General features: G+C 35.5%; 2 protein-coding genes and 1 long non-coding RNA gene across 5 annotated transcripts in view; 2 read left to right on the forward strand and 1 right to left on the reverse strand.

Annotated features, from left to right (window-relative positions):
- Nucleotides 1-262: 262 nt before the first annotated feature.
- LOC120085293 lies at nucleotides 263-1,898 on the forward strand. The gene is made up of 3 exons (XR_005483873.1): nucleotides 263-433; nucleotides 1,035-1,083; nucleotides 1,484-1,898. It is a non-coding gene; the product is annotated as an uncharacterized LOC120085293 (long non-coding RNA).
- Nucleotides 1,899-3,781: 1,883 nt separating this feature from the next.
- On the forward strand, nucleotides 3,782-11,014 carry LOC120086131 (protein PAF1 homolog). The gene is made up of 12 exons (XM_039042595.1): nucleotides 3,782-5,263; nucleotides 5,673-5,741; nucleotides 6,515-6,622; nucleotides 6,722-6,905; nucleotides 6,982-7,058; nucleotides 7,143-7,262; nucleotides 7,595-7,700; nucleotides 9,500-9,586; nucleotides 10,030-10,098; nucleotides 10,188-10,259; nucleotides 10,367-10,510; nucleotides 10,592-11,014. The coding sequence occupies exons 1-12, from the start codon at nucleotides 4,341-4,343 to the stop codon at nucleotides 10,709-10,711; spliced, it is 2,079 nt and encodes a 692-aa protein (XP_038898523.1). The 5' UTR covers nucleotides 3,782-4,340; the 3' UTR covers nucleotides 10,712-11,014.
- A 156-nt stretch (nucleotides 11,015-11,170) lies between these two features.
- LOC120086130 (MMS19 nucleotide excision repair protein homolog) overlaps nucleotides 11,171-23,967 on the reverse strand; it is a 45,860-nt gene continuing 33,063 nt past the window's right edge. For all 3 annotated transcript variants that reach the window (XM_039042592.1, XM_039042594.1, XM_039042593.1), the window contains exons 8-20: nucleotides 21,315-21,368; nucleotides 19,119-19,205; nucleotides 18,314-19,013; nucleotides 17,483-17,862; nucleotides 16,781-16,854; nucleotides 16,271-16,373; nucleotides 14,752-15,641; nucleotides 13,907-13,982; nucleotides 13,696-13,807; nucleotides 12,271-12,347; nucleotides 11,772-11,852; nucleotides 11,600-11,679; nucleotides 11,171-11,496 (exon numbers count right to left, since the gene is read on the reverse strand). In XM_039042592.1, the coding sequence (XP_038898520.1) occupies nucleotides 11,463-11,496; nucleotides 11,600-11,679; nucleotides 11,772-11,852; nucleotides 12,271-12,347; nucleotides 13,696-13,807; nucleotides 13,907-13,982; nucleotides 14,752-15,641; nucleotides 16,271-16,373; nucleotides 16,781-16,854; nucleotides 17,483-17,862; nucleotides 18,314-19,013; nucleotides 19,119-19,205; nucleotides 21,315-21,368 (2,748 nt within the window). In that variant the 3' untranslated portion in view covers nucleotides 11,171-11,462. The remainder of the gene's footprint in view (nucleotides 11,497-11,599; nucleotides 11,680-11,771; nucleotides 11,853-12,270; nucleotides 12,348-13,695; nucleotides 13,808-13,906; nucleotides 13,983-14,751; nucleotides 15,642-16,270; nucleotides 16,374-16,780; nucleotides 16,855-17,482; nucleotides 17,863-18,313; nucleotides 19,014-19,118; nucleotides 19,206-21,314; nucleotides 21,369-23,967) is intronic.

Here is a 23,967-nt window from a genome sequence, read left to right on the forward strand (position 1 = left end):
TGTCACATATTGTAGGATGTTGGATTTAAGTTATTGTTGTTCTATTATTGAAGAGAAATGACAAAGCTTTTGGTTGAAGTTGTCTTTGATAATTTTGGAATTTATTAATAAAGAAAAAAAATAAAGGAATAAAGAAAAAGAAAAGAAAAGAAAAGAAAAGGAAAAGGAAAAAGGAAAAAAAATGAAAGGAAATGGAAACCTATTCGGCATCACCACCTAACTCATTTCAGCCCATTTCTCCATCATTTTTCATCATATTTTCAGAGCATTTCGAGAGAGGGAGTGAAGGAAGAGGAATAAGAAGCTTGCTGCAGGTTGGAGGTTGAAGAAGGGAGGAAAAAGTTCATGCAAGTGCAATCATGGAAGAATCTGGGTTCAACCTACCTATCTCTGGTTTTTAAGTTGGTTTGAGCTACACAAGAAGAACTAAGAGGTGAGGTCTGACTTCCTTGAAAGTTAATCCATTTTCTAACAAATTTCATGAAGGAAGCTTGAGCTAAATCTGATGATAAGATTTTTTAAAAGGAAAACAAAGCACGAAATTTTTGTGCAAATCAGAAGGATCTAGGATTTTCTCTGGTTTTTTGAACATTCTGGGGTGTACAGGTTGAATTAGAAGCTTAATTGGGTATAGTTGGAAAGCTGATTCAATTTCCTATAACTTATATGAAGAATTCGTGAGCCAAAAACAAATAGAAATAGGTTTAATTTAAGGAGAAAAGTAGAGGGTAGAAGAGAAGTACGTATCTGTATTTGCTGTGTTTGGGGGATTTCTGGATAAATCCATTGGGAATCTCGTTTTTATTCCTTCAGATAAGTTGTAGAGAGTTCCAAAATGAAGAGTTTGATATATAGTACGTTAATTTTAGCCAAGTATTGAGGAAGTTATGAATGTTGGAAATTAGGGTATTGAATCTAGAAAATCTGGAAAAAAAAGTGTGAAGTATGATTTTATTTCTAGAATTTAGAATTCATGAGCATGGAAAGACAAGATGATTTATAGTTCTGATGCTCGGTTTTGGTTTGTTTGACAGGCCAAGAGGAAATAGGCCGAGTCTACAGACTAGGGAACTAACCAAGACTGTGAGTGACAAAACGAAATTTGAAAATGATTTCTAAACTGTAATTTATGCTTTAAATGGTTTACATGCTTGAATATGAACTTATGAATGATACATAATTTCTATGAATGGTTTCAAGCATAAGGTTTGAGCTTAGATTTTCTAATGAGGTTTATATATGAGCACGTGATTATTGGATTCCTGAAAAGTAGTTGAAATGATATCATTTAAAGTAAAGTATGTATTAGCGAGTACTGTCAAAAGATTTTCAGTTTTCACGAGCAAGATGAGTAAGCTTGAGTTTTATGAAAGATAAAGATAAGCATGCATGTTTTAGTATTTTCATGTGGTTTTCTGAGACTATTATTGACTACATGACTGAGATATTGAGCCCGAGGCTATATGGTACCGTGTGCACACAGGTTATATTTCGTTGTTGATGTTGTGTGTACTCCGTGACAATGATGCTGTCGTGAGTGCTGGGCGGGCCCCACTATGACAAAGACGATAGGAGTGCTAGACGGGCCCCACTACATCGTAGAGCTAGTAAACGTTGGTTGTATTGGGCGTGGCCTACACAACGTTAATTTGTCATGTTAGGTAAAATGTTTTATATACTTGATATGCTTGCTAGATTTTAATGACGTACTTGCGGAATATTTGAGAAAGCTTTTATCGTTACACGTTTATGTTTAACGCTTTGATTGAACACGTGTAACTAAGTCATTGCGGTTTACAGATTTACAGTTTTAAATTAGTCACTCACTAGGCTTCGTAGCTCACTCTTTTAAAATGTTTTCCCACTTTTCAAGTAGAGATCGAGCTCCCGGTGCCTGATAATTGCCAAAGTCTGTTTTCTGCTAAAAGCTTCCAAATCAAGCTCCATACGTGGGTGGAGTTGTACATTGTGTCTATTTGTATTGTAAATTTCTTTGTAAGAACTGGATAGTTTATGGTTGTGTAAGCACTAGATGTCGTGATTGTGTAAACCCCAGTTGGATATATTTTTAGTTGTGATATCTCTATCATGTTATTTTCCAAACCGAGTTATGTTAGGACTGCACTTCATGTGTGTCTAAAGGTTTTCAGGGGTTCCGCTGTGTTGTGTTACATGTAAAGTATTTTATATCTAAGATTAGTAAGTTTATCAGGTTCAACGATTCAGCAGGGTCAACAGGTATCGTTAGAGGAGGACGATGTCTGTTGGCTTCATGCCATCTCCCTGACTAAGCTAGTAGGTAGTTTGGGAGGGGGTGTGACAATAATATTTTTATATAATAATAATAAACAAATAAAAACTAAAATTATAAAATAAAATAATTAAAACATAAAATAACCAGAATCATGAAATTGGATAATATGAAAATGGGTGGAAGTAGAATTCTCACAAATGTTGGTGTATTCTTAAGATCCACAAAATGCCACTATTTATAGGCAAAATAGCAAGAAGGATGTGGATTTACATGGACACTAAGTATGAATAACTTCATGACACAGGACAACATGAATGGTGATACATGACCTTTGGGACACTAAGGAATAAACATCTATTTTCTATTATAATATTCATAATAATAATCTAATTTTCAATGATTAATGTTCTTAGAAGATTGGGAGAAGATATGTTTCTGTATTATTATTCAAATACAAAATTAGTAAAATAAAATTAGATTTGATAATAAAAGATTAATTTAAATTTAAATTGTGAGAGAAAAACCATGAAGATTTTGCTTTATTTTGAGTCAATAGTAGTTATTGAAATCTAATTTGGTAATAAAATATAAATTCAAATTTAAAAAATGACAAAAATATGAGTATCGCTATTTTTTTTTTAATTGAATCTATTAGGTAGGGGTGTTCAAAAAACCCGATGATCCGAAAAAACCGATAAACTCAACCCAACCCATGCGGTTTGGGTTGGGTTATCAACTCATTTGGGTTGGGTTGAAATTCAAATAAATAAAAATTTTATGGGTTGAGTTGGTTCATGAGTTCACCTAATATAACCAAAACTAACCCAAACCAACCTGAATTTATTATTAACTTTAAAATATATTTTTTATTACTTATAACACAATTATTTATACATATATTGATTTTTAGTTTTATTTAATTTCAATATTTTTTGAATAATTTATTCTTCAACAACTCTTTTCATTGCACTATAGAAAAAAAATTTCACTATATAAATTGAAATTGAGTTGTTAATCTTAATTCAATATAGGAAAATAATTAAATTAGATTTTTACACATTTACGTTTTGCTTCTTTTTAGAATAAAATTTTAAATAAATGACCCAATTAACCCAACCCAAGTATTTCATGGTTGGGTTGAGTTTGGTTCATTTTTTAATAATGGTTATTTAGGTTGAATCATTGTTTGTTTGTTATTAATTCAACAAAAAAAGAAAAAGAAAAAGGACAAAAAATGCGTCTTTTTTTAATGGAAGATTATAATTGGTTAACAAACACTTGTCCATTTACACTATAATTCTAATTCAACTATCTCCACGTTATAATAAGTTGTGTGACACAGGCTAGGTAAAAAATCTTATTATTTATGGATTTTAGCATAGAAGTAAATGAATCTCGGAATGTTAGCATTTTATCCAAATTTTCTAGTAGGACATTATTAATATTTTTCAAAAAATGAAATGAATATGATGGTGACTGGCTTGGCTGATGCTAGAATTAAAAAAAAGGCAAAACCAGAAAATAAAACCTAGACGGAATAATGTGATGACCGATCAGAAAAGGGCGTGACGTAATAGATTGGTGGAACTGTGCCGTGGGAGAGATCCACGAAGGCCGCCCCCCCTCCGTTAGCATTTGCAAACCCAAACGAAACCTTCTTTCTTCTACTTTTTCTACTCTCCCAATCACTTCCACCTTCTTCTCTCTCTCTCTCTCTCTCTCTCTCTCTTAAACCTCTGCACTTCCTTCTTAAGCTAGGGTTTCCTTGGCGATCCATTCAAATTGCAAGGGAGGCGGCCAATCCGTCTTCATCTTCTCCGGACTCTGTTTTTCTTTTCGGAAAACAACCATTTGCATCGCTGCTTTTCCTGTTTCTTTGTTTCTTTGTTTCTTTGTTTCTTTGTTTCCTTTCCCTTTCTCTCTATCTTCTATATGCGGTTGATAGGGTTTTGGAGATTTCTTGTTTGGGAGGAGGGTTTTTGATGATTGGCCCGGGAATCTGAGTGAAGTTCAACTTAGTGGCGATTTCGCGATTTTCCTGTCTTCGAGGGTTCTGCTTGCTCGAGTTTTTGGGGGAGATATAGCTATGGCTTCTTACAGGCCATATCCTCCACAATCGTCTTTCGGTCCTGCACCAGGTCAAAACCCGGTACCGCCTCCACCAACGCAATCGGCTTCCGTTCCAGCGCAACAGCGAGGAGGAGGTAGTCAATATAATCAGAATTGGGGTGGTTATGGCGGTGATGGGTCCATGCCTCCTGCTCAATCTTCGTCGTATCCCCAGAATTACAACCAAGCTCATCAAAGTTCTAATTACCACCAGCAACATTATGGTCCGCCGAGAAGCCAACACCCTCCACCTCCTCCTCCTAACCAGTCGTATCCTTATGCACCACAGCCGCCGCCACCGCCTCCGGATTCTTCATATCCACCGCCTCCGCCCCCTCCAGCGCCTTCGCAACCTCCTAATCTTTACTACCCCCCTTCACAGTCAATGCAGCCACCACCTCCGCCCTCGTCTCCACCACCGAGCTCTTCAATCCCGCCACCTCCACCCCCAAATTCTCCACCACCTCTATCAGCGCCTCAGCAAAAAGCAGAGGGTACAAACATGGGAGCACACGAACGCGATAAAGGGGTTTCAAAGGATCCCTCATATGGTAGGCGTGATCGTGAAAATTCAAATCATGATAAACACCAGAGGCATTCTGGTCCCCCAATGCCTCCCAAGAAAGCAAACGGTCCTTCAGGGAGAATGGAGACAGATGATGAGAAAAGACTGAGGAAGAAGAGAGAGTTCGAAAAACAAAGGCAAGATGAGAGGCACAGACACCATCTAAAAGAATCCCAAAACACTATACTGCAAAAGACCCAGATGTTATCTACTGGGAAGGGGCATGGATCAATTGTAGGATCCCGAATGGGGGAAAGGAAGGCCACTCCTTTTCTAAGTGGTGAGAGGATAGAAAATAGGTTGAAGAAGCCAACAACATTTTTGTGCAAGTTGAAGTGAGTATGTAGATATTTTCATTGTTATGATCTGGTTTTAAGTCGTCTATAATTGTTGACGTTTACTAAGAGTTCTTTGGATGAGTGAATGAGCGGAATGCTCAGTTAATATTTATACTTTATATTATCATTATTATCATTATCACGATTTTCTCATTCCTTGTGCTCAGGAAGGCATATCTTTAATAACACAAAAGTACACTGTCCTTTCTCAGGGGATTGTTTTTAGTTTCAATCCATGGATTAGTGCCCTGTAATATTGTTTTGAAAGAAACCCAATTTATTAATGTCCCTACCAATGTTCTTTTGGTAGAAATAATATTTCATGCTTCTTCACTTGTCGATGTCTATTGATTTTTATTTTCTTATGGCTAATGATATTGTACATCGACTATCATGCATTTCAAAGATTCCGGAACGAGCTTCCAGATACAAGTGCTCAGCCGAAGCTCATGTCACTACGGAAAGAGAAAGATCAGTATGTGTTCTCTTCTTTTCCCTCCAAAGTTTGAATAGATCTGCAGCTTGGGTTTACTGTAATGTAGGGTGCTTCTCTATTTTTGTTCTTTTCTTCCCTTCATCCTGCCCCTCATTTTGCTGGAATACTATTATGTTATTTTGACGATCTAGGAGTATTTGATGTAGTACAAAGATTATCCTTGTTGTGGTAGTGAGCATTGAACAACAAATGAAATAGTAGAACTTAAGTGAAACGTCTCTTGCTAGACATGAGCAAGGTACATGAGAGCACTAGTTGTGATATTGAGAACTCAGAAAGCTAAAGTTTGATGTATTTTCTTATAAATGTTCACCTAGACAGACAACCTTACTTGAATAGGATCTGTCCTATAGTTTGTAGAACTGTCCTTGAGTTCTAAAAATGTTTGCCTATATAGAGTCCATCTCAAGAAGCTGGGTTGGCACTGTGTTCTTTTAACCTAAGTTGGAAAAAAATGTAGTTCAGAATCATGTGACAGTTTAGCTCTCGGATTTATTCTCCTATGCAAACAATGACTTGAAAGACAAAAGGGAAGTCATGTGACATGTGTATTAACATTTAAGATTGGCCATCAACTTATTTTGTGAAACAAAATAGTTGGTGCTACAACTGTGTTTAGGTCGTATTGGCTGTTTCCACTTAAAATTATTAAATTTCTTGATCTTACGGTGCTTTTTTATTTTTATTATCTTACAAATAGGTTTGACTTAAGTAATAAGAGGTGGCATCTTCTATTTTTTGGGATGTTGCAGCTATACAAGATATACAATCACATCACTAGAGAAAACGTACAAACCTCAGCTTTACGTGGAGCCGGATCTTGGAATACCTCTCGATTTGCTTGACCTCAGTGTATACAAGTATGAATCCTATCAAGAATCCTATAAATATTTTCTTTATAACGTGACCATTCTTTGTGTGCCATTATTCTAACTTTTCTCTATGCATATGTTTACTAGCCCTCCTAGTGTTAGAATACCCCTTGCTCCTGAAGATGAGGAATTGTTACGTGATGATGTTTTGAAAACTCCAGTTAAAAAGGATGGTGGTATAAAAAGAAAAGAGCGTCCTACTGATAAAGGTGTTGCCTGGCTTGTTAAGACGCAGTATATCTCTCCTCTCAGCATTGAATCGGCAAAGCAGGTATTGATATTGAGGTTCTTTCATAGAAATAATTCTGTTGTAGTTGTGTTGGTGCTAACAAGGATTGCATCTGCAGTCGTTGACTGAAAAACAGGCCAAAGAACTGCGAGAAATGAAGGGAGGACGCAATATTCTTGAGAACCTAAATAATAGGTTCGTCTTTTAACTTGGAGAAGGAAAAAAAAGTTATATGTCGTGTGATTATATTCTTTACTGAATGATCTTTATGTTTTCCAGGGAACGGCAAATTAAGGAAATTGAGGCATCCTTCGAAGCATGCAAGTCACGCCCTGTTCATGCCACTAACAAGAATTTATATCCTGTTGAGGTTTTACCTCTTCTACCTGATTTTGATAGGTACAAAATAATTCAATCCTTGATTGTGGCAACTAAAATTATCATAGTACATTAGCCCAAGAATTTTGGGTCAACTTCTCTTCAAGGCTACCGTACAATATACAACATTAGGATTTAGATGGCACTAGATTCACTTTTCAAGAAAATTTGATTGCTATCAACAATATAATCTCTGATAAAGGTCTATAAAAGTTACATTGTGTCCCAGCACTTATTAATTTTGGCATTCCTATGATTTGTAACCATTGGAGGAAGTTCGGAGGCAGTGTGCCTTATATCTCATTTGTCGGTGAAGTAGTTTCTTATTCAAAAGAATATTGTTATTGCATCAGGTATGATGATCCATTTGTTGTGGTGGCGTTTGACAGCGCTCCAACAGCTGATTCAGAGACTTTCAACAAGTTAGACCAATCCATTCGTGACACTCATGAATCACAGGTCAGTTGTTGGGGTTATTTATACTTCAAATATATTGTTGAAAGGCTGATTGTTAAAGTTCATTTCATTAACTCAGATATTAATGTTATTTTTTTCTTACAAAAAGAAAATAGTATTGGTTTTAGTGTTTGATGTAGAATTTGTTTCAGATTTTTGTTCATCTGAGGGAAGGGTTTATGTGGCATAATATTGATCGTCGGATACTTCTAACTCTGGCAAGGGTTTTTGTGGATTAGATTGGTTAGGTTAGGAAGTATTTTGGACTTAATCTAAATGTTCATGTTGGAAATTGGCCTAGTTCAATAGCCTTAGTTCAGTGATGAACCACTTGTTTGAATTGGTAACGTTATCTAATTTTAAAATTTCTATAAAAATAAATAAATAAATATAGTGAGATAATACAACAGTAGTTTTCTGATGTAATAATTAAATCTTTAACTTGCCCCTTTGGGGACGTGCCAAATCAAGCATAGCCCAATTGACATGAGTGTATTAGTAACCAAGTCTCTGGTTCGAATCCTCCCATTTGGGGATGTCCGAAAGAATTAAGTTATCTTACTCAATGCTTTTAGACTTGAATTGGTTGTTTTCTGGAAATTACTTGAGAAATTTGAGAAACCATTCGGCGGAATTAAATTTAAAGAGGTACATATGTAATTAGTTTTCATAATAGGAAATGTCTGAGTAGAGAAATTAATTAACTAATTTGTGAGTCCTAATCTTTAGTATTGTACCAAATTATCAATGATAAGTTTGCTTTTTAGATATAAGTTTATAACATTTATCATAACTGCCTTGCTCAGTTAATAAAGCTTTTGTCTTAGTGATATATATAAATTTGCCTATACCCACTAGCTTAAACTTTTTGGTAGGGGTGTTCATGGGTTGGGTTGAAAGATTTTTTAGACCCAATCCAATTGTTCGGTTTGTGAATTTCTTCAACCCAAATAATCCTTATTAAAAAATGAACCCAACCCAACCCGACTATGAAATATTTGAGTTGGGTTGGTTCGGGTTAATCAGGTTATTTATTTAAAATTTTGTTCTAAAAAGAAGCAAAACGTAAATATGTAGAAATCTAATTTAATTATTTTCATACATTGAATTAAGATTAACTACTCACAGTGAAAATTTCTTTCTAAAGTGCAAAGAAACTACTTTTAAGAGTTGTTGAAGAACAAATTATTAAAAAAATATTATAATTAAATAAAATTAAAATCAATATATATATAAATAATTGTGTTATGAGTAATAAAAAAAATATATTTTAAAATTAATAATAAATTCGGGTTGGTTTGGGTTATATTAGGTGAACCCATGAACCAACCCAACCCATAAAATTTTCATTTATTTGAACCCAACCTAACCCAAATCGTACGGGTTGAGTTGGATTGATTGGTTTTTTTCGGGTCATCAGGTTTTTTGAACACCCCTACTTTTTGGTTAGTTGGTGATTTAAGGTGGTATCAGAACAGGTGGTCTAGGGAGGTCCCATGTTCAAGCCCTTGCATTGTTGTTTTCTCCTCAATTAATATTCATTTCTACTTGTTGGGTCTTCTTTATATTTCAAGCCCACAAGTGATGGAGAGTGTTAGTGATATATAATTTGATTTGCCTTTATCCACTAGATTAAGCTTATGGGTCATTTGGTGATTTAAGAGCTTTTCTATTTGGTGCTGTACATTTTTTTGATAAGAAAGAATTTCCAATCTGGGAAACAAGTATTTGTTACCGAATTACATTGCTAACCTGCAGTATGAAATAGTTAATTCTAACCCCCGTTGGTTGATCCTTACCAGGCTATAATGAAAAGCTATATGGCAACAGGCTCAGATCCTTCAAAGCCTGAGAAATTTCTTGCGTACATGGTTCCTTCTCCAGATGAGGTTGGTCAATTTGTTGTATATTTTTAATATTATTATTTTCCATTGGAATTATAGTTTTTTGTTTTCCTTATCTTGCCAAATGCTAAAGCGAAATGAAGCCTGTGCATTCTTAGCCGTCTTCGCTATTCTAAAAACAAAAGGAAGATCTTAAACGTTGTGTATTCTACAAGGCAAAGATTAACAACACCTTCACTTTGTGTTGGGTGGATCCCTACGATATTGATCAGCGGTGTAGCATTAGATCCATTCTCTTTTATGAAATATCTGTTTTATGTCCATTCCCTTTTATGACGAATCTGTTCTATGTTTTACCTTTCTTTTTATTGAAAGTCGCCCCCTCTCTCTCACACACACACATTCGCACTCTTATGTGAAGCAAACTAAATAAATATAAGTATCATTTATCTGAAACAAGTTCAAAGTTATCCTCTTGTTTGATTCAGCTATCGAAGGATATTTATGATGAACAAGAAGATGTCTCATATTCCTGGGTTCGTGAGTACCATTGGGATGTAAGTGCAGGCATTTTTAATTAGTTTACAACAATAAGTTAGAATTTTGACCACACGCTTGGTGAGATTTCTGATGAGACTTATAACAGGTACGGGGTGACAATGTGGATGACCCCACTACATATCTCGTTTCATTTGATGATACAGAAGCTCGTTATGTGGTATTCATCTCTTGTATCTCTTCATAATTGATTGGAATTCACGTATGATGTATTCATGCCTTGTTCTTGGTTTAGATATCTACTCATCTGTTCAATTTCAATTGTAGCCACTTCCTACAAAGCTTGTTCTTAGAAAAAAGAGGGCTAAAGAAGGGAGATCAAGTGATGAGGTCGAACATTTTCCTGCACCTGCAAGAGTGACTGTAAGGAGAAGACCTACCGTAGCTACTTTGGAAGTGAAGGATCCAGGGGTATCGTTTAAGTTTATGAACTTCAATTAGTACTACCCACTTTTGTGGTTAGTGATTTTATTAACTTGGTGGTGCTTTCAGGTTTACTCGAATTCGAAAAGAGGATCGGATATTGAAGATGGTCTTGGGAGATCACATAAACATGATAGACACCAAGACATGGATCAATACAGTGGAGCTGAAGATGAGATGTCTGATTGATTAACTCTTTGGTACAACCAATTTAATTTGGCTTCCCATGGATTATCTACCTGATGCAAACGCCGCTAATCTGGCAGTGACTCGGCCCAAAAATTTTTATACCACCAGATGTTTATGGTGCTGTGTTGAGTGTGTACGTTACATACCCCTATTGCCACACTAACTTAGTACTTGTTTGCATTATTGAATTTCTTAATTTAATCTGTATAGTTTCTTCGGCACGGCAAGAAAAACGAAATATGAAAAAAAGGTTTTACATTAAACACTTCCATTTGTTGTAATGATCTTAAGATGATTCCTTTACATGCAATTATCTCGTGTGATGTATGTTGTAAGGTTCCTGTACACGTCTTTGATAATAAAAATTACATTATTTAAGTTGATCATGAACTTTCATCTCCCAACCTTGTATTTTAACAGTTTGAGTATCAAAGTTCCTTGAATTATCGTGTACTCATCTTGTCCAAAGGCAACACGTAAACTATATTAATTTTCTTTTCACAGATCATGTTTCTACAGCTTTTTTCTTGTAGGAAAAAAATGAATCAACTAGCTACTATCCAGAATAGAGAGGTGTGATGTATGAATCAACTAGCTACTATCCACAAAAGAGAGGTGAACTGGTACATGTACATTGAATATGAGTAAAAGGAGACAATATACACTCTAGATTTTGCTACTTCAAACGTGCTCAGCTGCCAGCCTTGCTGAGTCACTATGTGAGACCAGGAAAATTGCTCCCAATGGACCATTAGAAATGAAGACTTCTTGATGCAATTGATGCCCTGTTTGTGAATTTATAAATACAAATTAAGCACAATTTAGTCACCTTCTGCTAATTACTAGTAAAATGTTACAGAATCATGAAACACATTGCACAGAACTGACCATGCTTGTCGACATCTGACAGCTTCCTGTCGAACAGCTCTCTTGGGATCATCAAGAGCTTTCGATATTGCGTGCAGAACCTGAGAACGGAAGAAAAACATTCAGCATTATAAACAGGACAGAAAAATCACAATCCCAGATAATTGATTGCGAGGAATAATCCTCGGGCTACCTGTCTCCTCATGGGGTATATCCTTGCATGGGGCAGTTCAGACACAGCGACTAGGCACTGAATTGCAGTTTCTCGTACAAGCTGGATAATGCATGTCCTTCAGGTATTAGTACAACAGTGTAATATACCAGCATCATCGCTATCGCCAAATACAGCTACTAAAAATTATCCTAAATGACTTTGATCAACGTGCTAGTTTTTTATGTAGCTGACCAATAAAATACCACTGAATGTTTAAAACGGAAAGAGTTCGGGCCTCCTAATCATGCAAGGAAAAGTAGATACAAATTACTAAATCATATCCGGATCACACAATTGGGAGAGGACGTTACAAGTGAAAGCAAAAAGCTGATAGTGGAAACAGTTGCCTTACTCGAAGTATTTCAAAGAGGACCAAGAAAAATCATTTATACAGCAGGAGAATATCAGCAGTGGAACCCATCACAACGACTGCATTGCAATAGACAATAAAATGATGATAAAGAAAATGACTTCATACCATCATATGAGAGAAGGCAGTAAGTCCAGCAAGGCAGTCAACAATTTTATGTGCATTCTCTGTGACAGCTTCTTGTCCTGCAGTATGACAGGCAAATCCTCTTAGAACTGGATCAAGGAATTTGTTTAGTTTGAGACCAAAGCATTGACAGAATAGTTGTTTATTAGATCCAGGGTTCCAAAAGAAAGGTAAGACCCAATCATGAGAACTTGAGAATTCCTGGTTATCTCACTAACGTTTGGCCCTCATTCCTCATCTCCCTTTCCTTTCAACTTCAACCATTCTTTCCCCTAGCACTAAGCATAGTCTATCAAAGATTATACTCATGTGCTCCCCACGTGACTGACTTTTTGTATTAAAAAAAAAAACTTCGGTTGAGCCATTTTTACTATTGATTCTCTCTTTAGAATTATGTTTTCTGTAAGGCTAGATGTTGGCCTATATATAAACATGGGCCATGTACCAAGTATGGTGGACTGAGTGATATTGTGATCAATAAAATATTCGCCGATAACTGAACTTACCATAAGGAGTAAGTTACCTGATGACGAAAGGGACGGACCTTCCTAGCCAATAGAAAAAGTTGCAGAAGAACTCACAAAGCCTTATCACTTTGGCTCATCGGTTTTCTCCTACTAGAGACTGATTGTGTACAATAAGAAACTGGTTGAATAAATTTCGAACACTGCTCCAAAGTGTAACTTGATGCATTTTGTTCTTGAAAAAATGTAATAGTGACGATTTCATTAGATACTGGAATCCCTCCTTTAGTTCCCCAAGGCAACCTCACTCCTTTCCCACCCTCATGTTCCTTTTTCTCCTTTAGCACCTTTCAATTAGTAACCTTGCTTGGTTATAAGCGGGACCTAAAACTCTGTCACCACTCTGTGAGAGTACTAGTTAGGGGTATATGAGTAAGATTAACAGGACATTAGTAAGTGGAATTATGGACACTAGTTAGGGGTATATGAGTAATAGTGTCTTGGTTATAAATAAGAGGAGCTTGGCACCCTTAGGGGATCATTTTGGTGAAAGTTTCCATGGTGAGATTTTAGGAGAGAGATGGCCCTCTTGAGAGGCTAACATATTGTAATTTTTTTCATTGGTATTGCAATATAGTTATCTTTAGTGTTTACTTATATTTTCGATGTTTGGGAACGTAATACATTCCCTTAATTCCTTTCCTCCTATGTATAACTAGAAATTTCAAATCACACTCGGATTCATAAGCTCAAGCGTGGCCATTTACACATTCTCTATAAGTGGAAGATGGGTCGTGTTCAATAACCACTAAAATTTGTAATAGCGGGCCAATGAGTACTAGTCTCGATTACAAAGCTAACATGTTAATGTGCATAATAGAATAAAAATTACACAATAATGAAAAAAGAAATAGCAAATCATGGAAATAGATCAGAGTCTTACCATTTCTACCCATCAATATCCCAGACAAAACAAGGAGGAGGCTATAAACCACATCCTTATTTATGATGTTCACACTTAATGTTAACAACCCATCCAAAAGCATAGGAATAAGCTGCAAAAATTAATGTGATATCGTGTAAAAAAGAAACCTGAACAACAACAATAGCACAAATAAACCCAAAAATAACACTTTGTTTACATTAAAGCTAACCTTCTTTGCATCACTCAATACAGCACTTAGTGGAGTATCAGATATAACGTGTGCAAATGCCTGGTACAACATATATCTGAAATACAAAGCGGCATATCAGTACATGGCTACCAAAATTTCTCGTTGACCAGCACCCAGGCATGTTTTAGGGCATGGTTATAGTAAATGCTCCAAACAGGTATTTTCATGCACATTTTTCACTCCAATGTTAACAAACACCCAAGCCCGAGTTGAAGTGCAATTACTTCCATGAACACAATCAAACGAATGGGTCAAGCAGAAATAACCTATATTATACATCTGCAGGAATAACCTTAGACTGCATAATGACAATTCATAAGGTATTTATTAAGATGTTTACTTTTGATGTCCTAACTGTAAAGCTGCATAAACTCTCTAAAGAAGATACTGCCTGGTATGGTATGAATATTATCATGATCATAATAAACTCAAAACTGTGATCGGTTAGACCAATCTTGCTATGTGATTCAAAAGGATAAAGTAAACAACCCTAGATCCAAAAATCGCAGGTTTCCAAATCAGTTGTTTGAGATGTAACAATAAAGAGACTGAAACATGCTTTTGAGTTGCAATATTGCAGTGCTAAATGATGTCACAGTACTACGAAGGATGACAAAATTGAAAGGAAACTTCAACATGGTAGAGCTTGTTTAAGATCATTCATCGACGCAGGTCTATTAGACTAGACATTAATTGTTTACATTAGCATTCAGTTACATTCTTCTTAGTCTGGAGATTGCTAAGACAGACAAGAAAAACTCATGCAATATGCTCATCGAAAGAAAAATTAATTTATCCATGGGATAAGAGACAAATGCGCCTACCTAGAAAGTGACGTATCTGATTTGCTTACTAGAGTCTGGAAAATGGGCATCATGGTGGAGAAAAAACGCTGCTTATAAAGTGGCCGTACTATTGCATGGAATTTTCGGTTCAAACAAGCTTCAGAATCACTCATAAGAATGTGAAATGCATCTGCTGCAACTTCCATTACTGCAAAGTCTAAGTTTGTTTGGTTATCTTTTTCCAGTATAAACTGCTGCAAGGGTGAGGCATCTGTTCTGCTTTTTGACACTAAGCACTGCAAGAAAACCATGGTTATATCTCGGACCTTTTCATGACCGCAAAGGAGCAAGCCTTTTCCAATCCATGATAATCCAACCACAGCATGTACTTGAAGAGAAGAGCTTTTTTCAATGCTAGAGCATAAATCAGTGAGAAACATTCTCATTTCACTGCCATCACCAGCACTTTCATTATGGAAGCACCTAAATTCTGTTTTGAAAATAATGTCCATAGCTTCTTCCAAGGAAACATAACTTGAGTCTTCTACTTTATCAGATTTCATGCTCAATTTATTGATCATAGAACCCAGTGCCTGTGCAGCTAGTACACAGCCCCTGGTGATGGATAACATAAGCAAATGCATTACTAATCTCACATCTGGAACATGTATTTGTGGACGAAGTGCTATTATGACTGACGCAAATAATGAAAAAATCCATTCATCTCTAGAAAGAGGATTATCTTTCTGCTGCAGAAGTTGTAAGTCCTCCATCTGAACTGGTATTGTAGTAGATAATGCTAGTTTCAAAGGAGAAAAACTGCTTGTTAATAATACATTGAATGCCTTTTGGATTATAACATTCTGGCTCTCTTTTGAGCAACTTCGAACAGAGAGTTTCAATGCCAGCATGGTAGCATCTAGAAGCACCTGAATTCATTAAAAAGGGGGAGAAAACAAAAACAAAACAAGAGGCTACTATTCAGTAAAAAGCTTGCAACTGATTTTAGGAAACTGGGGTGGTCATTCAAACCGCAAAAACCGAATTGTTTCTAAAAATCGAACAGAAAACTCAGTGAAACTGAAAAATGCAGTTCGATCTGGTTTGAAGAAATTTTGAAACCGAATTAATTTGGTTCGGTTCGGTTTCACTTTCGAAAACCGAACCGAATCGGTTTAACTAATATATATATTTATTTATTTATATATTTTAAAAAAAATAAAACCGAATTTAAAACCAAACCGCTTTTAATTTAAAGAACAAAACCGAATTTAAAACCGAACCAAACCGAACCGTTTTTAATTGAAAAAGAATATAACATGGATTTTTTAAAAATGCCAAAACCGAATTTGAAACCGAACTGAACCGCATATGTGCAATTTGGTTCGGTTTGAACCAATAAATCGGTTCGGTTCGGTTCGGTTTCACATTTTAAAAAATTCGGTTTGGTTTGGTTTGGTTTGACCACCAAACCGAACCGAACCGTTTCCACCCCTAAGAAAAACTACACAAAATTAATTGACAACAAATAATACAAAAGAGTAGAAGTTTTACTCACTTTATCCATCAAAGTGCTCAAAGTTGAACACTTTTCAATTTGATCCCAAATGTTTAGTGCAAATTGCAATATGACTTCCTCAAAATCTCCAGCTTCATCAAACCTACATCACCATGCAAAAAATTCAAGCATCGCATTTATAACAGGAAAATGAGAAGAAAACATGGCTGTTCGTGCCTTGAAAGTAGACGAACACAGGAAAGAAAATTCAACTTTTTTGTTTTTTGAAAATTAAACTTATAATCATTACTTCTCCCTATTGGTTTCTCTGCATTTTTTTATACCTTTTAGGAGTGTTTTCAAAATCCAAGCCAAGTTTTAAAAACTTATTTTTGTTTTTGAAATTTAGCTAAGAATTGCATGTTTATTAAGGAAAGATGAAAATAATGATTAAAAAACAGTAAGAAAACCAGCACAATTTTATAAAACCAAATGGTTACTAAACGGGACATTAGATATTTATAATTTGTCCACAAAAAAAAATGTATAAGATATAATACAACCATTTACCATGGCAGAACTTTGTTCGAGTAGCAAGCCAACAGGGACAATAGAATCTCGACTGATTTTGCATTGCCATAGACCTAAATAAATAGAATGTGCAGAAGGCCATTTGGAGGGGGGGGGGGACAGTAATTAGCTCCGAATTTGATATAATAATAATGGGACTACACCATGAAAAACAACAAAAATAGAGAGAGAGAGAGAGAGAGAGCTCTGATGTTCCTTGAAAATCAAATGAAGTTCTTCCTCTGAACAATATAACTCTTTTCTTTTTCATTCAAAGAGATTTGGAATAAAAGAGATGAATAACCTCAAAATACGTCATACTATTAAAGAACTCAGAAATTATCTTCCAGAGAAATTGTAAAATATTGAAGAATACTAAGAAATTATCATCTGTTGGAGGCTTTTCTCTGATATGTTGGTTTTTTTATCAAGAGAGGTGAAAACATAGCATGTCAAGAAGAAACAAATGAAAATTCATCGAAAAATTAATTAGGCAAGAAAATAAGGATCAGTAATCGACTGGAGTTATTCTGGTACGTTGCTTGTGGAAAAAGCGAGAAAGGGGGGAAGTGGATGGTATTAAAGGAAAACCGAAAATGTAATTGAAAAAAAAAAGTCAATTAAGCTGGGAACATTGATGATGCCTATGCCTATGAGGAGCATCTAGGATAAATTAAAGATTATTAATCTTTTAACACGTACATAAACCTCGGATAAATGGAAGAATATTGCGTCTTCAATCCCCAGAACAATTTTCAGCATATAACTTCCCCCAGTTCTACCAATGTCAAATGCCATCTCAAGTTTAAGCATCAGTGGCAAGGCCTCATCATGAGGACAGAACATCGATGCAATCTTTTCAACAACTATATGCATGTAACTTTGTGATTCCACAGACCCATGATATTTGTCAACAAATGAACCAATATGCTGTAATGCCTTCAAGGCATGATTCCACAACGATCCAAATTTGAAGTTCACTGTTATAAATGACATGAACTCCAACAAAATATCCTCAAATATGACTCTTGATACTGGTGAAGAGCCCACAGGGAACGTGGACAAATTCCGCAAGCCTTTTACTGCAAATCATTTCAAACTTCAGTCACAGCCTATATTGTAATTAACCAATCTTAGATTTAAACCAGTCAAACATATGAGCAATAATAAGTTAGAGACAAGGCAAAGATAAAAAATAAAATTGTTAGGGACAGATATAAATGGAAAATTGAAAAGACGGTGAATTGCAGTAATTGCAGCTCCTATGAGGAATTGAAAATCATCGTATTTCTTCAACAAAAACGTGATGAAAAAATAAATGAATATATCCTTAAGCCTAAATTTGTAGATAAGTTGAGTCACTAACTCGTTGATTGATTGAACAGATGTGACAAGTCATACGTATGTATGTGTACATTACACAGACATGCGCCCCATCAAACGGTACTCAACACTACATTCAAATATAAAAATAGAATAGCAAAATTTCAGGCAAACAATGTCATCCAACGGAATAACCTCAAAAGAAGATACCTGCACAGTAGAATTCTTCAGTATCATGCAGATCTTTTTTAACAATTCCTGAAAAGGTAGAACTGAGGAGCTGAACCAGTGAACATGAAGAAGTTTGAAGCATGCAGTATGATTTCTCTTTAACAGAGCATGTGGGTTCATCAGAGCTTGCGATCAAGTCTCTGCAAGCTGCAAGAAGTTCAATACAGAGATAGAGGGCTCCAAAGTTAAAATTCCTTGAGGGAGAAACTTTGTTATTGTGAGACCGACCCACAGAAATCCCCACAAAATCCAGCAAACGAGGGAAGAAACTTTCAAACACATGATCACAGGAAGCAACAGATGCATTTGCTGACTTGTAAAGGATATGGCCCACTGCATTCAGTCTCTGCCTGCTTTGCAGAGGGAAGTCGTTGTAACAAGTATAAATATTTAGGATGTTGAAAATATCCTTTATATCTTCATCATCGATAATTAATCTTAAGAAAAATTCATTACTCTCCACAACCATCTTCTGCAGGAGTATTAGAGCTTCTGTTGTTATTTCATTCTCTTGAAAGCTAGGACTATTTAACGATTCTATGTTAATGGACAAAGAAGGCTGTCCTATTGAAGTAAATATGATCTCCTTTACCGAAGACCAGATAGCTTCACTATGCTTTTTCATTCTATCTGCCCCATAATTTAAGCTGCAATCACTTAGATACTTCAAAGAATCGATCTGCAATCATTGAAGTTATTATTCAGCAGCTTGGACAATCAAAACAAGTGACTCCTCAATAATAAGCAATTACTAAATCAAGTAAACAGAGAAATTCAGACACACCTTTGCTAATGGCAATGAAGATGAAAGTTTCTCAAGAAGTAAAGGAATTGCAAATGGCTCAAAGAGAGGGGTAGATGAGAAGGCCCTCTGCACAGTAATATTAAAAAAATGCAATCAAGTTAAATAATATGCAAGTGCAGATTATGAATATGGTGCAGAATTCAACATAGGTGTTGAAAATAAATAAATAATGATGGATGAGGGTAATATATTAATACCAATCCCGGGCACCACTAAATTTATAACTGACCAATAAAAGTACAAAAATAATCTGAGGGCTCGAACAAAATGAGAAAAAATAAATACAATCAGCATAATCATAGATGTATGGAGAGTTATGATTGCAACACAGTAGATGAACACCAAAATTCTCAAGCGGGCATGAAGAAACCCCATGAAACATCAAGAATATTGGTATATTGCTAGAGAAAATAAAACTCTTTTTTGGGCGTAGGGACAAGGGAAAAATTATGAATATCCAAAATTATCCAGAAAGCAAATCATAAAAATTAACTAGAACAGTAGACCTATATTCAACTTCCACAGAACGTGAAGAATATGTAATCCTGGACAACTCCAACAAATCTTTGAGAGCTCTGGTTGCTGAGAAACATGGAAAACAGATCCTTAACAGATCATATGTGACAAACCTGGAAAACAAATTTCTAAAAGAAATTAAAAAGATTTAAGTTCTTTGAAGACTCAGTTTATGGGACAGACATTTGAAGAAGCTGAAGCTAACAAGGTTCCCTTGGGTTTGAATAAAACTCTGGATCCGTATGAAAGGCTACAATTGTTTCTTGGTCTAGAGTAGAAAATTTCCTGTTGGGTAAGTTCTAACTGCATGAAAGGCATAACGATCAGGATACTGGGCACTATCTCAAAGAGAAGTTTGGCTAAATGAGCATGCCATAAAAAGTAGCCTATTCATACCTAGATAGAAATACCCTATGAAGCTTTCCTGTGATTTTCCCACTATTTTTCATTCATAATACATTTCTTTTTTGTTTTTGATTAGAGACAATTTCATTGATGAGTGAAATTACAAAAGAGGGGGAGAAAAAAAACCCCAACAAAAAGGAGTTACAAAGGAGATCTCAAAATGGACAAAAGTGAATCAAAACTATAAGATTTGAAATCTTTAGACAATTTAAACCATGATATAGCAACGAAAATAACATGATCAATGAAGGGGTCTATTTGTTGACAATCATTGAAAATCCGACCATTTTGCTCGAGTCATATTGACCACAAAAAGGATCTAACAAGGTGCATCCAGATGAGCCTCTTCCTACCTTTGAAAGGGTGACCCTCGAGAATGAGGCAAAGAAAACTAGAGTTGTCCCCAGGAAAAGCCACAGACCAATTAAAGGAGCTAAGGACAAGATCCCAAAATCTTTTGGAGAAAGAGCAGAGGATGAAAACTAAAGGGCGCTATCTTTGCAAAACAAGCAACGAGACACAAAATCACTTTTTCATTCATTATACATTTCAAAACTAGAGATTAATGATCATCCATTTTTCATTCATAATTCTTTTTGCAACTAGAAATTCGTGATCTTGCACAGAGTTTTCATACGTGAGAACAACATTTCTCATGCAATTTTTTATGGACATTTTTATGCAAAGGACTTGACGTATAAGAAAAAACTTCAATATCCATGTCTTATTCATAATAATAGTAATAAAAATAAACCATCATGGATTGGCCTAGTGGTAAATACCAAGCACGACCTTAATAAAAGGTTAAGAGGTCATGGGTTTAATCCATGGTGACCACCTACCTAGAATTTTATATCTTACGAGTTTCCTTGACACAAAAATATTGTACAAGGCGGGTTAAAAAAAAAAATAGTATTGATAATAAAATCCATGGTTATTAAGAAAGCATATATATTAACCAAGTTCTTCATATTACCTTGAAAATGCTAATTTTTGCTTCAGATTACATAGAAAACATTGCCACACATAGGTAGCTAATTAATTTCACGCAACCACGAAAAATAAGCAAGTTGTTGCAATTTAATGCCGCTGGCACTAAGATCTACCAACACCCACTGACTAAAACAGCATTCCTAGAAAATCTAGAATGCTATTACTCTTATTCAAATTCTCTTGTACAAAATCTTTGGTAACAATTAAGACCTCAAATAACAATGTAAGCCAGTAAACCGATGTCCTTGTACATTACCATACCATAAGAGCCTGCGAAAGATCATTCCTTCTTACATCTACATCCTCCTCTTTTCCCTGGAAAATAATAGTATATAGAAACATTATTAACACACGGAAAGCAATAGAGAGAAAATTAATGGGCAACGTATACACACACACGTAGAAGAAAAAGTGAGCAAAACAAAGCAGAGAAACAGAAGAGCATCAAGAAAAATGTATGCAGTATCCATTCAAATCCTAAATTCTCCCTGAAGCTTATTCTTAAAGTATTCTATCCAGTGATTGTTTGAAATTCAGATTCCCTCACCATCCCTGAGATCACAGTTTGTAGATACTAAAAAATGCCCTATCTAACATTTTTAATGCTGTTACTCTCTTTTTCATCCCACAATGTTAAGAACCCCATTGAACATTCCCACACTCAACCTCTGTCATTGCTTGATCACAGTCTACGATACGTAGAAGTCCTGCTTAATAGCATTACGAAATTGGTTATTGTAGTGATTACATTTAGTTGTGCCTTGCTCCTAGTGCTTATAATCCTGATGAGCTCCTCATCATTGTAAGCTTTCTCAGAGGTTTTCTCGTGAAGTATCTTTAGCCTCTGATATGGCTAGGGTAACTGGTGTACTACCAAATGTGAAGTAATTTTCAAAATGAATCACTTCTCAAAATGAGAGAGGAGATCTTATTTATAGAGGGTATTAGTTACAAGATGTTTAACTAACATAACAACTAACAATTAGCTAACTCCTATCCTTTTAGCTTAGCTTTTACAAAAGGACCCTTTCGGCCTTACACCAATCTACCTCTCCCAAAATCAAACTCGTCCTCAAGTGTGCTAAGAAGCTAAATGAAAGTCGTCTGGCGCAAAATATGGCTTGATGGGGTTGACATGTAGATCTTCCGGTAGCTCAATTTGATAAATATTGGTACCATATGTTGCTAGTACTTTACATGGTCCAAGCTGTCTATCCTTCAATTTATTATAAGTTCAAGTAGGAAATCGGCTTGGTTCAAGTTGAAATTTAGCTCCCTTTGATCTTGGACAAGACTTTTAAGTGTTGAAGGTCAGAAAGGATTCAACGCATTTTTAAGATACGTCACTTTATTGATTAGGCCATTTTGAGATGACTCCGGTCAATTCTTCCTTGGTGCTCTATTTCCAAACTTTTATAGACTATTCAATTCAAGTCATTGTTAAAGATGTAGTGGTTTATTTGTTCTTCTTCTTTAGTTAGCTTGTGTTCTATTGCTAAGTGTTTGCATTGTACTTGATTTCATCTCTTGTTGGTTATTTTTGTTTCGTCTCCATTATTGTATTGAGCATTAGTCTCATTTCATTATTTCAATGAAGAGGCTTGTTTCTATTCCAAAAAAAAAAAAAAACACTAACAAATAGCCAACTCCTATCCTTTTAGCTAGCTTTTACAAAAGGGCCCTTTCGGCCTTACACCAGTAACATTTACCTCAGAGCCATCATATCCATATGCAATCAGTTGCAAGAGGAATCAGAATCAATGAAGAGCATGGTCGTGAAGAAGCAAAACTGGGGTAAGTTATTGGATGGCATTGAAGTCGGTCAATCGTGGGTCAGGGATAGAGAAAGGCGAAGGGTTGAAAGGAAGGGTACAATGAGGCTAAGAGAGCGAAATTTAGGGGATTTTTAGCGTATTTGATTATGCGGCTTGTTGGGTTATATGTCCTAAAACTCACAATTTGTAAACTTTAAACATATTTCTATTTACAATAAATATGTTATTGAGATTATTTCAATAAAATTGTTATTTAATATATAAATTGCATTCATAGATTCCTAAATCCTATAAACTAACGGACCTATGGTTATAACATGAATACTTAAACTTTATGTAGAGAAATAAAGGAGGATAAGTTTGAGTATATAGCCAAAATGGTCTATAAGTATATGGATAGGGTTGAATACCTTATCTTGGGGACACTATAGATGCGACCTGCTTTGTATATATCAGCAAACGATGTGATCCCAAAGTCGTTCATGTGGAGACATGTAAGTGAGAGCATCCTATGTAAAAGATGTTTGCATAAGATCAGACCACAAAATAGTCACTTTCCTTTATAACGACCGTTTACTGTTAAAACTGACTTTCAATTCGATAACCTAAGGTAACTCGATCTCAATCCTGAGCTAACTATGAACTCCTGTTCATTCAAGATTATCCTTTAATCTGCATGGGTGAGAGTGGCTGAAAATCGGTGCTCTATAAGCTTCCCATTTTAAGGGTAAGATCGGATAGATAGCTAGAGATATAGTCTTGCAAGATAGAATTCACTCCTACCCGTAGATAGGTTGTTCCCTTAAGTACTGACTCCTGGTCTTGAACAAAGGGGTCTCACCCTCTCTATGACTGAGAAGGACTTGGTTTATTGGTAGGACCATAAATCAATGGTTCATTAGAGGATCAATGGAGACTCAAGGAGCAAGATGTATTACAGAGGTAAAATGGTAATTTTGACCTAGATGTAAATATGAACAACCTGTGAAGGATCGACTTACTGATCATGGTTAAATCAAATGGACAAAAATATATCTAGAGTGAGGAGAATGCAACTACTAAACTATAGTGGAGTGTCTTGGTAGTTAACAAATATTGATTAATTTGATTTAAAGAGTTTAACCAATTAATCTCAAATC

Source organism: Benincasa hispida, chromosome 9 (genome assembly GCF_009727055.1).
Source record: "Benincasa hispida cultivar B227 chromosome 9, ASM972705v1, whole genome shotgun sequence".
In the NCBI taxonomy this organism is placed as follows: Eukaryota; Viridiplantae; Streptophyta; class Magnoliopsida; order Cucurbitales; family Cucurbitaceae; genus Benincasa; species Benincasa hispida.

Coding starts and splice junctions, on each gene's coding strand:
- LOC120086131 (XM_039042595.1), top strand. CDS start 4,341: ATGGCTTCTTACAGGCCATATCCTCCACAATCGTCTTTCGGTCCTGCA. Junction 7,263..7,594: donor CTTCTACCTGATTTTGATAG/GTACAAAATAAT, acceptor TTATTGCATCAG/GTATGATGATCCATTTGTTG. Junction 10,099..10,187: donor TTCGTGAGTACCATTGGGAT/GTAAGTGCAGGC, acceptor GACTTATAACAG/GTACGGGGTGACAATGTGGA.